At 33.5% G+C, this 18,488-nt stretch overlaps 1 protein-coding gene across 7 annotated transcripts in view; it reads left to right on the top strand.

Annotated features, from left to right (window-relative positions):
* Positions 1-18,488, top strand: part of PHF14 (PHD finger protein 14) — a 172,416-nt gene that overhangs the window by 41,797 nt on the left and 112,131 nt on the right. For all 7 annotated transcript variants that reach the window (XR_001145083.1, XR_001145084.1, XM_012720907.1 and 4 more), the window contains exons 8-13: positions 9,077-9,223; positions 9,857-10,127; positions 10,441-10,547; positions 13,357-13,452; positions 15,262-15,365; positions 16,878-17,009. Coding sequence is in view for 5 of the 7 variants with exons in the window: in XM_012720907.1 (XP_012576361.1) it covers positions 9,077-9,223; positions 9,857-10,127; positions 10,441-10,547; positions 13,357-13,452; positions 15,262-15,365; positions 16,878-17,009 (857 nt within the window). In the remaining 2 variants the exon portion in view is untranslated. The remainder of the gene's footprint in view (positions 1-9,076; positions 9,224-9,856; positions 10,128-10,440; positions 10,548-13,356; positions 13,453-15,261; positions 15,366-16,877; positions 17,010-18,488) is intronic.

Consider the following 18,488-nt stretch of genomic DNA (forward strand, 5'->3'; position numbering starts at 1 on the left):
GTGTATGTCGTGTAGTGTTTGACCCATCTTTGCTTCTAGGTATTTTATGGTTTCCGTTCTTATGTCTAGGTCTTTAATGCACTTCGAGTTGATTTTTGTGTAATTTAATTTTTTTTTTAAAGATTTATTTATTTATGCTACAGGCCAGAGCTGCAGGGGCAGTAAGAGGATTCACCAGAGACAGAGTGGAGAGCAGAACAGGCAGATAGTTGAAGTATATTGCTAAGGGGAGCAGCGGGCAGGTCAAGAAAGCTCTGCCGCACCATGTGGATCACCTCCCCGGCAGGCGGGGATCGAACTCATGCGGAAGTGTCTTTAACTTCTTAGCTTAATGCTGCACTTTAACCTGCTGCACCACCAGGGAGGGCCCTAATTTAATTTTTTTTTTAATTTTAAAGTAGACCCACTTTTTTTATTATTATTACAAAGTTTATTTTTACATCATTTTGCACATTTTTTTTTCATCTCAATTGTAATCCCCGCAGGTTTCCCATCACCAAATCATCCCTGTGCCACCACTATAGTCCCGTGCATTTCCCTCCCTTCTCCCCCCCCGTTTTTGATCCCATTCCCCACTCCACCCCCACAAAATGTCTCTGGTATATGGTTGTTCATTATTTTTGTTATTTTCTCGCCTGGTCCATTATACTCCTGCTATGAGTGAAACCATCCGGTATTTTTCTTTCTCTTTCTGGCTTATCTCACTAAGCATGATCTTTTCCAGCTCCATCCAAGTTGCTGCAAAAGACATGTGTTTCTCTTTTTTGGTTGCTGAGTGATATTCCATTGTATATATGTACCACATCTTTCTAATCCAGTCATCTTAAAGTAGACCTACTTTTTGTGTTTCTTCTACTTCAGTTTTATAATGACTATAGAATTTTTTTTTCCTTTTGTATTGACTGGTTTATTATGAATATCTTCTTGATGGCTGTTTATCAGATAGACAATACAAGTTGAAAAAGAGAATGTGCACCTCAGTTTCATCCAAATATCTCATACAACTAACTGTATTTTTCATGATGTTTTATACTTTCTGACATGACACTTTATCTCATTGGTGAGAATCCATTTGATATTTTTTAAATTCACTTTATGAAAATTCTAGGTTATTTAGAATTAAAGTCATGTTATAATATATATTAATGTTACTGTTATTGAGGGGACTCCCTTTGGTGAAAGGGGTTAAAGTACAGCACTATGAAGCAATCCACAGCCACTGTAGCACAAGTTCAATCCCAGGGTAGGGAGGTGACCCATATAGTGCAAGTAGACCTCTTCTGTTTCACCCACTGCTCTTCACAACACTGTGTTTCAGTCAGTTCTCTTGTCTGTCCTGGTGAATCCTCTCACCCCATACCTCTGATCTGTACCCCAGTTCTTGTGTGAATAAATAAATAAATCTTTAAAAAATACTATAGCTGAACTACAGCAAAGGTTTATTTATGTTCCACATCATACAGCTGAAACAACGATTTTACTATTTTTTTCCACACCTTTGCTTTAATGGACTTAAATGAATGATGGTTAAATTTCAAGGCTTCAAATTGATTTTAACTATTGGATTGATGCCCTTATGTTGTTGGGAAAGCCAGGATTCATAAGAATGGACTCTTGGTGAATTCATTACTGGAGGAACAGTCTCTTCTATCAGTCAACTTTTTGTTGATTTGCTATTTAAGGCCCTTTTTTTGGGGGGGAGAAGATTTAAGAAAAGAAATCCTGAAAAGTTAATTTTCAAATTATCATTTTTGTGTTGTAATTTTTTACATGTTTAATTTCTCACTTATTCCAGTTTTGATTTTTCTGTTTAAAGTAACTGCCTAGGGATATACCTTTAGCACACTTTCTTCTAATATTGGAGCAACTATTTATACATTTAGGTCTTTGGTTTCTGTAAGATGATGTTCATTGCTACCGCAGCATTTTAAAATGTTCCTCTTGTTGAAAGCCTAATTGATTTTTTCTTTTGTAATAATTAGAAATGTTTATAAGCACATTTTTCAGTAAGTTACATAGTATTATTTTTCTCAGTTCTTAATACTATGTATAGCTGTGGGCTTGCTGATTTAACACTACACCTTCTAGATATTATCAGTTATCTCATTTGATATATTAACTTCTATAATTATCTGGAAATTTCAGAGCTACACTTGGAGTCTACTACCTAGGTACATGGGGCCTTTAAGACAGTTGTTCATCTAGGCTTTTGGCAGCAAGTAATAGAGTACTTACCTGTAATGACCTAAGTGGTAATATTTTAATTATCTCATATTACAGGAATATAAACATAAATAATTCTAAGCTGTTTCAGCAGCTCAGTGATTCATACTACTTTATTCTCCTGTTTCGCTAATATTATATGCTTTTATGTTTTTCTTTCATTTTTTTCCCTTAAGATTATTGTCTCATAGTCTCAACATTACAGAAATAACTCTAAGCACTATGTTCTGATATTATAGAACTCAAAACAAAAGGTGAGGAAAAAGGTTCTCATTTTATAGAAAGAAAATTTATCTCATATTCACTGGTAGATATTTTAGTCATGTAATTTATTAAATCGAAATCATTATTGACACTATCAGTACTAAAATAAGTTAGTAACATAATAAGAATTATGTTGGGAGGCAATGACTAGGGAAATTAGCCACAACTGGCCTAATAAATTGGCAGTTTAAATTTCATTCATAGTAGCATACCCATATATTTAGACCAAATAAAATGATGTTTATAACAGGCATTAAAGTAAGGAAAAGAAGAATCAGGTATTGGAATACAAGATGTAAAAGGAAGGGAAGTATAAGAATGCCACCTTTCTCAGATTCCCTTCTTTGACAGGGAAATGAGGTAATGCTTTTTATGTGGAGACCTCGGAGAAGGTTCTTAAGGTGACATTTCATGAAAATACCTAAGGAAAATGGTGGAAGAGTAAGTGCTTATTCAAAGAACATTATAAGGAGGAGGAACTCTGGGGTAGGAGCATGCTTGTTTTGAGAAACAGCAAGGAGGATGGTATGACTGATACAAAGTTAGGAACTCGCATTGGTAAGAGGTAGAATGGATGTCATAGTGGTCATAAAGCCAGGGACTATGTCATGTAGGATCTGCAAGGCCATAGAACTTTGGATTTCTACTTTAAGTGAGATGGAAAGTCATAGGACTTTTGCTTAGAGGACATAAGCCACCTAATGTTTTAAAAGGACCATTCTGATTATTGTGTCAAGTAAACCTGTGGAAAAGCAAGTATGTAAATAGCAAGTCCAGTTGGAACTCTTACTGAAGTAGGTTTGGGTATGGAAATAATGAAAAATGACGGTTTGTAGGTATTTGTAGATAGCCTATTTGTAAAGTATAATAGAGAGGGATCAAAAATTAATTTCTTTTGGCCTACGCCTCTGGTAGAATGGAGTGACAGTTTACTGAGATGGAAAAGATACTGGGATGAGCACAGTAATTGTAGGAGAAAAAGAAATTGAATTCTATTTTGGACATGTTGAGTTCAAGATGCCTTTTAGACATTGAAGAGGAGACATCAGTAGGTAGTTGAACATCAGGTAGATAAGGAAATAATCAAGATGTAAAGATATAAATTTAGGAGCTATCATGGTATACATAGTACTTACTAATACACTGAGATAAATAGATGGAATTGCCTAGCGTGTAAGGGTAAGTAGAGGTAAAAAGAGATCTGATGACTGCTGTGGGCTATTTGTGTACTCAAGCCTGGGAAGATAAAGAGGAATCTACCAAGGAGAGATTGGTGAGGTAAAAGCTAACTAAGATAGTATTATCCTTGGTGATTAAAAAAAAAAAAAGCATTTGTATCAAATAAGATTAAGGTTGAGAAATGACCACTGGATTTGGCAAAATGAAGGTAACTTTTCTCTTGTAGTGGCTTGTAGTAGTTATGAAAACTTGGGAATGGAGTAGAATTGAAGGTAATTGAAGGTATAGCTATTGCGGTAAGAAAAGTTAATATGGTTAAGCCTTCAGATTTTTTTTCTATTTAAGCAGAATTTAGAAGTGTAACAATATATGAGAACTGAACAAAGATCTTTAAAACATTTTTATAAAGAGATTCAACCATATGTTTAGTATACACTAAGCTATAAGGAGTGATCAAGTAGAGCACAAATACAGAAGAAAGATAGTATTGTTGAAGAAAAGAGAGGGTGGGATTCAACGCAGTGAAAGAGATAGCTAGAAACAAACTTTTTAAAAAAGACTTATTTGTGCATAGAACTCGGTGTAAGAACTTGGGTGTAACACAGAGATGATAGAGGTGAGGTGATTCACCAGAGACAAAGTGGGGAGCAGAACAGGCAGATCTACCAAAGTGCTAAGGGGAACAGCAAGCGAGATAGGCGAGGTCTGCCAAGCCATGCAGGGATTGAACTCATGTTGCAGTGGCTGGTCATAGTTTTATTGTGCTGTCTTTAATTCTTGCCCCTCCAGAGAGGCCCCAATAGAAACAAAATTTAGATAGAAATGAAACAGACTTAGCTGGGGTGCAGATAGGTTGATGTATATATTGATTGTAGGATTTGGAAATTCCTGTTTTGTTACTTCTCCTTCCCTACCCCACCCTCTCCAAGAAAATAAGAATTAAATAAGGCCAGCAAATCCTGGGCAGGAATAGCGAGGCAATATTGAAGGTGTGAAGGAGAGATGAAGTTATTCAACAATTACCTACAAAAATGGAGAGTAAGTTGGAAATATTATTAGCGGCTCAGAAGACAGCCCAAAGTAGGGAAATATTTGGATTTATTATTGTTTCAAGTTTTAGCAAGAGAAGATAGATGAGAAAGAGAACAGCAAGACAGTTGATGCTCTGTGCAAAGGGTATCACTAATATATCATAGAATAATTAGGTAAAAAGGGGGTACAGGTAATCAGAAAATAGAAAGTCAGTGAATTGGAGGTCCAAATTGTGTTAAACACTCATTTGAGTCATAGAAGGAGTTACCAGGAAAAATAAAAGGTAATATTGGAGAAGGATATTTTAGGCATTGAATTGTTGAAAGAATACAGAGTTTAGGTAAACTCACAGCAGTGTGGTAACTGAGATGGAGTGGAGAAGAGCATTGATTTTTTTATAATTGAGAAAATAAATGTGATAAGCTGTTCTCTCTTAAATAAACATTAAAATTTTATTATTGCAAAAATATCGAAATATCTCTGTTAAAAATATTTATTTTTACAAGTGCTGGTTGCTTCTCAGTTTATAAGTCGTGCTGTGTTAGTGCATAACCATTTGTCCTGGGAACCTCCACCCCCTTTCCCTCCAAATTTGTTTGCACTAAAGGGATCTGATTGTCAGTGCACACAAAGACAAAAATATGCTTTTAATATGAAAGAACTTTAATAAAACTAGTGTATGTATAGTGAGAAGAGAAGGAAAAATTATCCAAATGAAGCACTCAAAGTTACCCATCTCCTGTCGGTAAATCCCCAGCCAAACAGGCTCAGACCAAAGTCTAAGGTGCCTCTGGCAGGGAACCATGGGATGGGGGCTCAAGGGACCTCGTAAATCTGGGACAGAAGAAACAAAATCAGAGTACAAAATAAAGATATGTGGCTGCCATTGTCAACCTCTACATGTTTCTCCTCTGTGTTTCTGCTTCCATGACTCATTCCTAGCAGTCTAGGGTACACGTCAGGTCCTAGGAATAAGAGTTCTTCCTTCTCCACTTGCCTTCCTAGAGCCCACCTGCCTTCTGTCTGATGTAGACATGTTGCTCAGCTCTGTCCCCTTTTTGTCAGTAGCAGGTCCAAGGTGACTACATGTAAGTGGAGGCAGAGAACATGGTATCTCCCTCCCCCGAAATACCTATAGTCTCTACTATCAGTTTATACTCCTTTGATCTGCTGTGTCAGTATTATTCTGGCAGCTGTATAGACCAAACTATGCAATCTAGGGGCCCTCAGGTTAAATTTGACCTAACGATAGATTTTCTTTGATGAGCATATTTGTTAGGAAAGAAATTCTTGACTTTAAATATCTATAGATGGGATAGTTCAATATGCTGCATTTCCTACAGTTCTGACAGTTTCCTACTATTATCCACTTCTCCCTAACACCATCATTTACTTTTGTCTTACTTTTTTCCCAATATCTCTCAGACCTTTCACTTTACATTTATAGTCCTTGCCTTACTCATAACTAGTCATAAGCTTCAGAGTTGGATGTTGGCCTCTATTTAGAAGCCTTTATAGGTGACTCTAATGACAGTCAATCAGTGACTGAAAAAGACAGATATTTCTTGACATGATTCTTGAGTCAGCAATTTAACATCTGCCTTTCTAGTTTCTATGCACAAAATTGTCATTAAAATAATAGATCCCCCAATGGGATTACAACTGAGATGGAAAAAGGCACAAACTGATGTAAAAATAAACTATTGTTAAAAAAAATAATAGATCCCACCTCTTGTAGTAGTATAAAGGATAAATAAGGTAATATATAAAATAGTCACTTGTGTCTGGCACATGGTGGTGTTGATAAAACTTACTCCCTTTCCATTGGGTATAAGATCTTCATTCCATTTTTCTACACAGATTGACAGGATATTCCCAGTCAACCAGTGACCTAAAAATTGTCACTGTAAGATTTCACAGAGATTTAATATTCAGGGGAATTTGATTTCAGGACCAGTACATTTTTTTTTCCTTTTCTTTTTTTTTAAAGATTTGTTTTATTTATTTATGATTAGAAGAACTGGGGTATATGCTAGTGGTACAGGAAGTGAGAGGGTTCACTGGAGATAGAGTGGGAAACTGAAGAGACGGATTTACTGAAATACACAGTTGAGCAGCAGTGAGACAGGAGAGGTCTTCTGTGCTAGGTAGGTCAGCCCCCTGCCTAGGAATTAAATTCAATCCCCAGTGACTGGTGATAGCTTGATAGAACTGGCCACCAGGAAGGCCACCCAAGTGCATTCGTAATTTGTTCTGTTGAGAACAATCTTCCCTTTATCTGTTTTGCTTTCTCACATGGTTAGAGATAATTTGCCACCAGCTTGACTGGGTTTCACCCTATTGGAAGGAGAAAGAAGTTAAGAGTAATTGGTTTCTTTTCAAGGGTTTGGTCTCAAAATTTTACATACATCATTGTTTAGAATTTCTCATGTGGCTTTATTTACCCGCAGGGAGTTTGGAGCACAATGTTTACAGGGTAGCTCATGTATGCTCTAAAACCTCAAGAGGTTTCCAAGTAGTATGAGGAAGAAGAGGAGAATAGTGGTGGAAGATTATTAGTGGTTTCTGCCACAGTTAACATTTGCTTGGTATATAAGTTAATCCCTTGATCATACATAGTAGCCTCTAAATACAAATTAATTACAACAAAAAATTTACTTGATTTTTTTTTTTTTAATTCCCTTTCAGGTATCTTTTAGGCTAGACCAGAAATTACTGGCTTTTTTCTAAGTCAAAATCTCTGCCTTAATGCTTACCTCACCTGTGTAAGCTTATATTTTATATTTGCTTATTTTAAAATGATAGAATAATTTTATAAATTTGGTCATTTTGACTGACATTCAGTATAATCTTTATTATCACTTACTATCTTGTCACTGAGATTTAGCACATTTCATGAAAAATGCAGCTGTGTGTATGTGCTCATGTAATTTTTACCTAGATTTTTATTTTTATAGTCATATGAAATAGTTATTATTAAGTCCAGTTTATTAATGAGTTAACAGATGTTTAAAATCTTCATTTGAAACTGAAAAACCAGTGAGTGGTAGAACCAATATTTGTGTCCAGGACCTTGTTTTTCTGTATTCCCTGATTTTACCCATGATGATACACCATGACATCTATCACTGAATTGTATCTTATGCAGTATTTATGTTAAGGTCGTGTTATTTTTTTAATTGAAGTAACATTGCAGATTTTACTTGTATTTTATATTTCTCTTTCTATTTTCTATCTTTCTCTCTTTCTTTAAGTGTCATTTCTCTTTGGGTTCTAAAATCCCACCTCACTTAGACACTCTTTTAATATAACTTAGATAAAATGTAACTTAGATGGATAGCTTTACCTTGATTTCTCCTTGGGACCAACCTAATGTAAGAACTCTGTCATTTTGCTGGTTATTGCAGATTATTCTCTTCAGTTACATATTTATATATTATTTCTGTTGTGATAAAGTAAATAACCTTTTTGTGCTCTACTCTTTATGAATAAAAAATATTTTCACTGGGCTATTACCAGGAAGATGCCTTTGAGAGAGCTCTGCTTTCAAGCTAGAGGGTTCTTACAAAGAGTTAAGGGGAACACCTCAAGCATTTTTACTGACAATGCTTGGTTTTGTTAATTCATTTTCATCCTGGGTATAATCTATTCATTGCTATCCTGCTAGAAATATCACACTCATCTGTGTTGGCTGTTCCTTTATTTTCTGGATATGTTGTTTTGCAGTACTAATCTATGTGTGCACAACTTTTCTATTTATTGAGTTTCTAGGTAAGATTATTAAAATTCCGTGTATTTAAAATGTTGATGGTTTTCTAAGTACATATGTAATTAAATGTAGTTCATTAGATTTAATTTCAGATTTTTAAATCCCCAAGTATTTTTTTCCTTTAAAGGAAAAAAAAATTTTAACTTAAGGTTGAAATACAGGATTAAGTTTCTAAAGCAGCAATCTTTATCACTATAAAAACTACTTCTGTAATTTATTTTCGATATGACCATTGCTATAGTAGATTCTTCACAAAGGAAATAATATCACTTGTCTTAGTTTTTTTTTTAAGATTTATTTATTTATGCATACAGAACTGGGGTACAGGCCAGAGGTGCAGAGCAGTGAGAAGATTCACCAGAGATTGAGTGGGAGCAGAGTAGACAGACTAACAAAGTACATTGTGGAGGGGAGCAACGGGCGAGACAGGAGAGGTCTGCTGTGCCATATGGACCACCTCCCAGGCAGGGAATTGAACTTGGACTGAAGCGGCTGTAGCTAGCTTGCAGTGTTGTGTCCTAACCTCTTGCACCACCAGGAAGGGCCCTGTGTTAGGTTTTTTTATGATTGGAGTAAAAATGTTCACTTTCCCCCTATTTTTTGATACAGGATATAGCGGATCCATTTTTTGCTTATTGTAAACAACATGCAGATAGGTTAGACAGAAAGTGGAAGAGAAAGAACTACTTGGCTCTACAGTCCTACTGTAAAATGTCTTTACAAGAGAGAGAGAAGCAACTATCACCTGAAGCACAGGTATGGGATTCATGCTAAAACTTATGTGTTTTCTTTCAAAGTTATGAATTTCAGACCCCATTTGTTTGCCAGTGACATGCAAACTATATATTATAAAATTTGGTTTAGATCTGTAGGAGATGGATTGTTGTTAAGGTAAATAAAGAGTATAGTTTGTGGTTTAATACATTGCTTCTCATCTAGTCAATGGAGCAGTCACTTACAAAGCATGTTTCCAAGTGCATTTTGAAATGTGGCTTAGACAAATTATTGATGTTGACCATGTGTTTTTTCAGTCTGTTTTAATGTTCATTTATGCAAAGGAGTTGGTCAGTTTGTCCTTCATTCAAAATAGACTTAAAAGTACTTTAAGGAAATTTATGGAGACTATAGCTATTATTAGCAAGAGAAACTGCAGTTTAGTCAAAATAGCTTTTCACAGTCCAATCATAAATTAGGGCAGTTGTTACTAGGAGTAGACTTAATTTATTGTAACCCAAGAATTATATAGTATACATTAAGAATGTATAGTTTAATTTACGTTCATGTAGTTGATTCTGGTCATCTTTTCTTTCTGTAAGTATCAAAGTAAAAAGCCCAAGGAGGATCTTCCACTATAATATCTTTAAAGATTTGTATACATTTGTTTTATAGGCAAGGATCAATGCCCGTCTTCAGCAATATCGTGCCAAAGCAGAACTAGCTCGATCCACCAGACCTCAGGCCTGGGTTCCAAGGGAAAAATTGCCCAGACCACTCACTAGTAGTGCTTCAGCCATTCGCAAACTGATGCGGAAAGCAGAACTAATGGGGATCAGTACAGACATCTTCCCAGTGGACAATTCAGATACTAGTTCTAGTGTGGATGGAAGGCGAAAGCATAAGCAACCAGCTCTTACTGCTGATTTTGTGAATTACTATTTTGGTCAGTATAGACACTGATAAATGTGCATTTTCATGTATGAGAATTTGCAAATGAAAGTATATGATCATACAGTCCATTTTAAAAATGTATGAGCTATGTTACATTTGTCAATTAAAAGCATCTTTATTTTCTTAGTAGATTGTGAATTATAAAATGCCAGCTTCATGTATTTATAATTATAAAGATATTTTAAACAATGTAGTTTTATCATGTGATTATGGCTAGCTTCTTATGGCTAGCTTCTTCCATTGTGTATTTTATGTATCATCTTTTACTTTCTACCTAAGTAAAACTGGATATTTAATTTAAATAGAGAGAAATATGCGCATGATTCAAATTCAGGAAAATATGGCTGAACAAAAGAATATAAAGGATAAGTTAGAAAATGAACAGGAAAAGCTTCATGTGGAATATAATAAGGTAAGTTGTACACAAAAACCCCAACAAATTTTAATTGATTTTTTTTTATTTTATAGCATTTCTAATAAATACTTCATTTAGAAATTTTCATGAATCTTTTTATGCCATTCCTTACAAATCCTATCTGTACTGTCTTCATTATTGCAACAATGAGGCACACGTTTTTTTATTTTTAATTTTTTAATTTAGATAATATTAGTTTACAGAACACTACTGGTTTCAGGTTCTTATCTCAGTCATGATATGTATGGCAGCATTCCTACAACCAAATGTTGAGTCATCATCCACCACCAACCAAATTCTTCCAATTTGATTTCCCACCACTACCATTTTGTTTTCAGTATCTACGGGTTGGCTTGCTTATTTTTGCTTTGTTTGTCTGCTTGCTTTATATTCCACAGATGAGTAAACTGTGGTTATTTATTATACTCCTCCTACTTATTTTATTTAGCATAACCACCTAAATGTCCACCTGTGTAGGAAAAAACAACATTTCATCTTTTTTTATGGCTGAACACACACACACACATAAACACTAAATCTTTATCCAGTTATGTGTTGTTGGGCACTTGTTTTGTTTTTATATTTTGGCTGTTATAGTGAGTGCTGCAGTGAGCATAGGGGCATTTTTTTAGTAAAATATTTTTATATTCTTTGGGAAAATACTTATAAGAAGAGTTGCAGGCTCATATGGAAGTTCTGTTTTTAGTTTTTTGAGGAATTCCCACACTGTTTTCTGTATAGGCTATACACCAGTTTTGCATTTCTATCAATAATGCAAGAGGGCTCCTTTTTCTACATAATTTTATCAGTTCCTTTTGTTTCCTAATTTTTTGAGACTAGACATTCTAAACAGTGTGATGAAATCACATTGTATTTTTGTTTTGCATTTCCTTAGTAATAAATGATGTAGACCATCTTTACATAACTATGTTGGCCATCTCTGTCTTTTTTGGTGAGATACCTATTTGAATCCTCTGTACATTTTTTTTTTTTTTTAAGATTTTTATTTATTCGTACAGAACTGGGGTACAGGCCAGAGATGCGGAGGGTGAGAGGATTCACCAGAGACAGAGTGGGGAGCAGAACAGGCAGATCGAGGAAGTACACTGCTGAGGGGAGCAGCGGGTAGGCCAGGAGAGGTCTGCCACACCATGTGGTCGCCTCCGGGGCAGGCGGGAATCGAACTCATGCGGAGGTGGCCTTAGCTTCTCAGTGCAGTGCTTTAACCCGCTGCGCCACCAGGGAGGGCCCCACTCTGTACATTTTTTAATTTGGGCTATATATTTTTTAATGTTGGATTATGTCAGTTATTAATGTATTCTGTATATTAATCGCTTGTCTGATAAGTCATTTGCAAGATTTCTTTTTTCCCCCAGTGGACTCTCATTTTGTTTTAACAGATATTTTCCTTTGTGGAGCTTTTTAATTTGATATACTTCTGTTTATATCCTCTTGTTTTTCTTGTTATGGGAGGTGAATTTATAATGATCACTAAGACTATCAAAGAGCTATCGTGTATATTTTTCTCTCTGTATTTTATGATTTCAAGACATATGAATATTCATGTGACTGTATATTAATTATTTTGCATATGAATGTCTAGTTTTCTTGCTTATTAAGGAGACCCCACCCCACTTATTGAAGAAACCTTATCCATTGTATGATCTTGTCTCCATCTTAATTAGTTGTCTGTCTATGTATAGTTTTATTTTGGGGATCTCAGTTCTATTCCATTGATGTAAATGTCTGTTTACTCTAGTACCATAGTGTTTTGATTGCTATAGCATCGTAGTATAATTTGAAGTTAGGGAGCATGATCTCCCCATTTTGTTCTTTTTTTCTCACGATTATTTTAGCTATTTGTTATTTTTTTATTTCATGTAAACTTAACAATTTTAATTCTATTTCAGTGAGGATTGCCATTGGTATCTTAATTGAATCTATATATTTCCCTATATATAAAGGCCATTTTGACAATACTGATCCTCCTGATCCATGAATATGTATTAATATCTTTCTATTACTTTGTGTCTTCTTCAAGTTCTTTCATCAATGCCATATAATTCAGTGTATAGGGCCTTTACTTCCTTACATTTATTCCTGGGTATTAATTTCATATGATAAAAAGGTTATTGTTTTCATAATTTATTCTTCTACTAGTTTGTTGTTTTCGTATAGAAATGCAACAGATTTTCATATATTGATTTTGTAGTCTCAAACTTACTGTATTTGTTTATTATTGCTATCCAGCTTTTTCATGGCATCAGCCATAGTTACCCATTCCCTTATGAGTAAATGCCTATCCTAACAGGATTTGCCCAAAGTGGGCTTGCTGAGGCCCAAAAGTTTGCCACAAATCTAAGATGTAGGAAAGGAGCAGAAAGGCTTAGGGGGTGAAAGGAGCAAAATCAGAGTAGAAATCAAGGTAACGGCTGCTGTTATTGGCCGCCTCCCCTTCCACATGTCATCCACGTGTCTTCCAAGATTCTGTACTTGTCTTGACTCCATATATCTCCTTCCATGTTCTCCTAGTCCCTGTGCAAGTCCAAAAGCAAGTGACCTTCGCATGTCTGTCCATGTGCCTCCTGAGTTTTCCTCCAGGTCTTCAGTTTCTTTTGTTAGTGTGCTTTACTCTTCACTAGATGGGGTGGGAAAGCTGGAACCACCCCTTTTTTATGGAGATTCCATTGTTACAACATGGAGTATAAATATAGTTATCTTTGACACTATTGATGATTTACTTAAATTTTCATATATTTTATTGCATATTTTAATGGTTTCCTAATTTGAATTATTTACGTTGTAGCTCTGTGAATCTTTAGAAGAACTGCAAAACCTGAATGGAAAACTTCGAAGTGAGGGCCAAGGAATATGGGCCTTACTGGGCAGAATTACAGGGCAGGTTAGTTTCCTTCCAATTGCTATCTCCTCTTCTTGACCTCTTTATGATTTTCAAAGACCAGATCTCTAATACAGGGTAATTCCGCTGACTGAACAATTCAGTTTTATTAGTGACAGCTAATTCTCTGGAATAATGATTTCTTCCTGAAGTATATTTTAGAGCTTTGGGAGCTGCCTACTGACATCCTCTGGCGTAATTTGTTTGTTTTATGTAAAGTAAAACAGTTCTTTGCAAAATTTTAATTTGCTCTGATTACTGTCATTTGTGAGAAAGCTAAGATTTGAATCATGCGTTACTTGTAACACATTTTTCTTTCTTCTAGTTGAGCAGTTTTAGATTCCTGCCACAGTCTTTTTCTTAAGCTTTAATTAATTTCCTGTCTCTTTTTATTTTTTGGTTATAAAAATTTAAGGACAATTAAAAGCGGTTTATTTTCAAGTCTGATTTCAAGCTGTGTTAGAGATGGTTTTTGAAACTTATGTTAAAATGTAATTTTTTCTTTCAGTAACTATTATCATAGTTCTAGGAAAAGGTTTGAATGTTTATTCCTATATTCCTGAATATTTTCAGTTGTTAAAGATTTTGGTGTTTAAAAGAAGTGTCATTGTCAAATATTTATTTGAATGCTTATTTTTATAATGTGTATATAGTTCAAAACTTAAGAATTCATTCAGATAATTTCAGTTTTTTTTTAAGAATGAGACTTACCTTTTATTATGAAAGTAGTTTTATTTTTGAATAAGACTTTTCAAAGAATACTTACTTTCACCTTAGTATTTTCAGAGGTTTACATAGAGTCAACTTTACAGTTTGTGTAAATATATTATTTAAAGAAGTAATACATACTGATATGTATTGTTCCATGCTAGTTTCTTTTGTGAACAGGGTATAGGTGTCTTATGTTTCAATGAATAACATACATAATTTAAAAGGTGAGGATAAGTAGTTGCTTGTGGAGAATTGACTTTTGTCCTTATTGTTAGGGTATTGATGGATTTTTGAAAGATAATGTTTTATATTCTATATTTAGAAAAGTTGCTGAATGTAAACCTATTATTAGTTTATTTGCCAAGCTAGTATTTGGATTGGTTTGCAAGCTTGTCTCATAAGAATCTCCTGTTTAGTATAAAACGCTATCTGCCATGGCAGGACATTTTATTCATTAAATTAATTTTAACAGAAGTTCACGAATTTCCTTGTGCAAATTTAAGTACATAGCTGAAGAATAATTCATTTGTACTGCTTGTGTGACACCTTTTTTGCTGTTGGTTGAACTGATGCCAGCCCACTGCGCCATTGAGAAATGACTATGATAGATGGCGGATGTCTGAGAAACCAGCATACTAGAAATTAGTAAAAACCCAAAGAGAATCTCATTCACTTTGTGGAGACATTGGTACAATAAGATAATTTTTCTAATTAACCTATGGAATGTCAGTATAGCTACATGTTGAAGAAAACAAATGGCCTTAATATTCTTTTTTGTTAAGAGTACTCTGATTTTGTTTCTTTAAGCTTCTTATGAGTTTATCCTTGTTCTTCCCTTTTTAAAGCTAAAATATGAGGTTAATTTTCATATTTTAGTTTCCATTGTAAATTGAATAAAATATGTAAATACAGATTTGTGATGGAAGTTTATGTGACACAAAACTAATTTTAATCCTTTTTGCCAATGTAATAGCTAGTAAAGCAGAGATTTTTCCCCTCACATCCTAGTATATTTATTCAGTTTGAGTGTCAAATACAGGAAAATGTTGCTGTATATTTCTTATTTAATACCATATAAACTACATTTGTTCAAACCAATAGAAGTTGAACGTACCAGCAATTTTACGAGCGCCCAAGGAGAGAAAACCAAGTAAAAAAGAAGGAGGCACACAAAAGACATCTATTCTTCCTACAGTGCTTTATAGGCAAGTAAAGAATTTATGACGGATTAATATTGTATATTTTTGAATTAATGTTTTTTAATAGCAAGATGCTTCAAGTATTTGAGAAAATAATGTCTATACCAGACGTTCATATTTTATTTAAATATGTGTTTCCCATGTATTACATGTACAGTCTGACTCTTAGTTCCTTTAGAGAGTTAATAGTTAATAAAGATAAGATTTGGATTTGAGACTTTCTACATTTTTTCCCCCCTCTATGTTTAGTTGTAATAATTTTATTTCCAGATGTGTTTTTTGTTCTTTACTTTTTTATTTAGTATTGTACTGTGTTCACTGTTACAATAATTTTACATAGTCAGGACTCCTTTTCATGCTTATATTGGTTAGGATCTTTTTCTGTTGTAGCATTATATTGAGAAAAGATTAGAAGAAGCTATATATAATGACTATATTCCAATTTAAATACATAAATATTTTCCTACCTTATCCTTTCTTAGAAATAGCAACAGTAGTTACAGTGTCAACCACTGAAATTTCCATTCTTTGTTCAAGTCTCCTTCCAAATCACTTCCTTGAAATGTGGGAAATGCCATTTTGTGTCCTACTATATAGTGTGAAGACTAGCACATTCTCAGCCCATCTCTTCCAAAGTTGTCTCATTTGTAACCATCAGACATATTATGTTTTGATTACAGTTCATCATATTTCAGAATATATTTTAAGTGATTTTCCTTTTTTACTCTGTAACAAACTTTGAAAGCAATTACTAGTTTGTGTGTGGATGTACTTGTGTCTGTGTGTGTGTGTGTGTTTCTAGGAGTATTAAAAAATATACAAATATTGTTTCTATACATGGATGATTCATACAGGATTTTGACAGTTTTTTACATTCCCAATATAAATATATTCTACATTTCCATGTCATGGTGCTTGTGTTCTCAGGAATTGCCTTTTGTTGTTGTTTTTTTTTTTCCACAAGAAATTAAATTCCTTAAAAACAAATAAAAATCCAAAATAATAGTAACAATAAAACTCCTACTCTCTGCAATAAGTATCAAATTAGTATATTTTTAAGGCTCAAATTTGATTTTGAAAAGAGAACTATTTGTTTATGCAGTTTATTTTATACATTGTAGGCTCTTTGAAAGCTTTGTGATTATCAAGACAATACACATAATTTTGTTAAAAGTAACTAGTTACAGAAAATTGAAAAATTTATTTGTTAGGTTTCTAGAGAAAAAAATGAACAACTGTTAAATGGACTTTTAACATAAAGATGATATTGAAAGTAAATAGCTTATATATACATTTATCTGAAAGGCTTGACTCTAAATTTATGCTAGATGAAGACTTTGCATACATTGTGAAATGTATTTAAGATTAATAGTTATTGAAATTATAGAAAGATTTGTTAGAAAAAATTATTTTGACAAAAGAAGTGTTAACCAAGGGGAAAATTAGAATTTAAAAATATGCTATAAATTAACTATTATAATTACATTATAATCCTTTATTTGTTGTTTTTGTTCAAAGTTGTGGAATTTGTAAGAAGAGCCATGATCAGCATCTCCTTTTATTGTGTGATACCTGTAAACTCCATTACCATCTTGGATGTCTGGACCCTCCTCTAACCAGAATGCCAAGAAAGACCAAAAATAGCTATTGGTAAGGAATTTAGATGTTAGAGCATGTTTGTTGTTAGTTTCAGCAGTAAGATAAAGGGCTATATAATACTGAGAAACATTTGTAATTGATTTTTTAATAAGCATTTTTCTAGATTCATTGAGCTATAATTGACAATGACAAATTTATATATTTAAGGTGTTTAACTTGATGGTATGATAAATATATGCATTGTGAAATAATTACACAAACAACACAATCATTATCTCACATAGTTCCCATTTTCCTTTTTTATGGTGAGATGCTTAATACACAAATATTTGTTACAATATTACGTGACTAAAACGATCTTTATTTAGAAATGAATTTTAAGTTAATTGAAGTTATTTTAGTATCCTGCCAGTAGTTTTTAAACATGAATTTTTTTCTAGTATGTTTTGTTTTATTATAAGAACTTTTAAAATGGTTTATTATTATTTTAAAATTTATCAAAGTGTCAAACTTTGATTTGTAATTTAACATTTTATTTTTAAATGTCAGTAAAGGCTTTACTTCTGGTATGCTAATTATATCTGAGTTCAGCGTTCTTCACAATTCTAGATATGTTTACATCTGTGAATTAGTTTTTCTTTAGCTTAGGCCTGTTGAGACACTATAGATATTTGCTAAAAAACTTAGGATGTCTATGATGATTTTTGTTGATTTTAGTCCAAGTGAGGGAAGATAGATATTCATATTTTATTAAGTGTTTCTTATAGGATGAGTATAGGACATGGAAAACTTTGATATGCATCTGAATATTCTTTTTATATTTTTATATACTTTTTCTATAATTACCTTTCTAATTTTAGAAAACAGTGAACTCTAGATTTTTAGATTGTCATGAAAGAATATCTATTTATTCAACATATTGAATATGTTAATCATGTTTTCTGACTTTGTTTTATTGCCTAAAACCACTTTAGTTCATTTTATTGAGATTATATATCCACCCTTTTAATAGCACTGTGTTTTCATAGTGTTTAATCAATTTGTCTTAAGAAAGTCAAACTGGTACACTCCTTTCAATTTTTTTTGTTGTTGTTATTTATGTGCTTTCAAAACCAAATTCTAAGAAGAAAATGTTATAGCATATTAGAATGCCAGCAGTGTTAATAAGCATCATAGGTGGGTTTCTAAGTTGGAAGTCAGTTTGGTAGTTTCCAGGACCTGTATACTTTATGTTCTCTCCTTAAGTGAGTTTATGAACTTTTCAAATACTGCTTTGTCTGCTGATTTCCAGTAAGAGTTTCTTGAAGAACTTCAGATGAAAATGCCTATCCTAGAATTTCTTAGTGAAAGCTCTCCCAAAGGAGCTGAACCTACTCAAGATCCTATACATTGGTGGTAATATTTTTAAGAAAAAGTAGAATAATAGTGTAGCATAGTGAAGGTTTTACTATCTTTTTAGTGACCAAATTTACTTTGGCCTCTAATATTAACTTAGTTTGTCTGTGTATATATATATATATATATATATAT

The sequence above is a fragment of the Condylura cristata genome, unplaced genomic scaffold, assembly GCF_000260355.1.
Source record: "Condylura cristata isolate star-nosed mole 26May11 unplaced genomic scaffold, ConCri1.0 scaffold00005, whole genome shotgun sequence".
In the NCBI taxonomy this organism is placed as follows: Eukaryota; Metazoa; Chordata; class Mammalia; order Eulipotyphla; family Talpidae; genus Condylura; species Condylura cristata.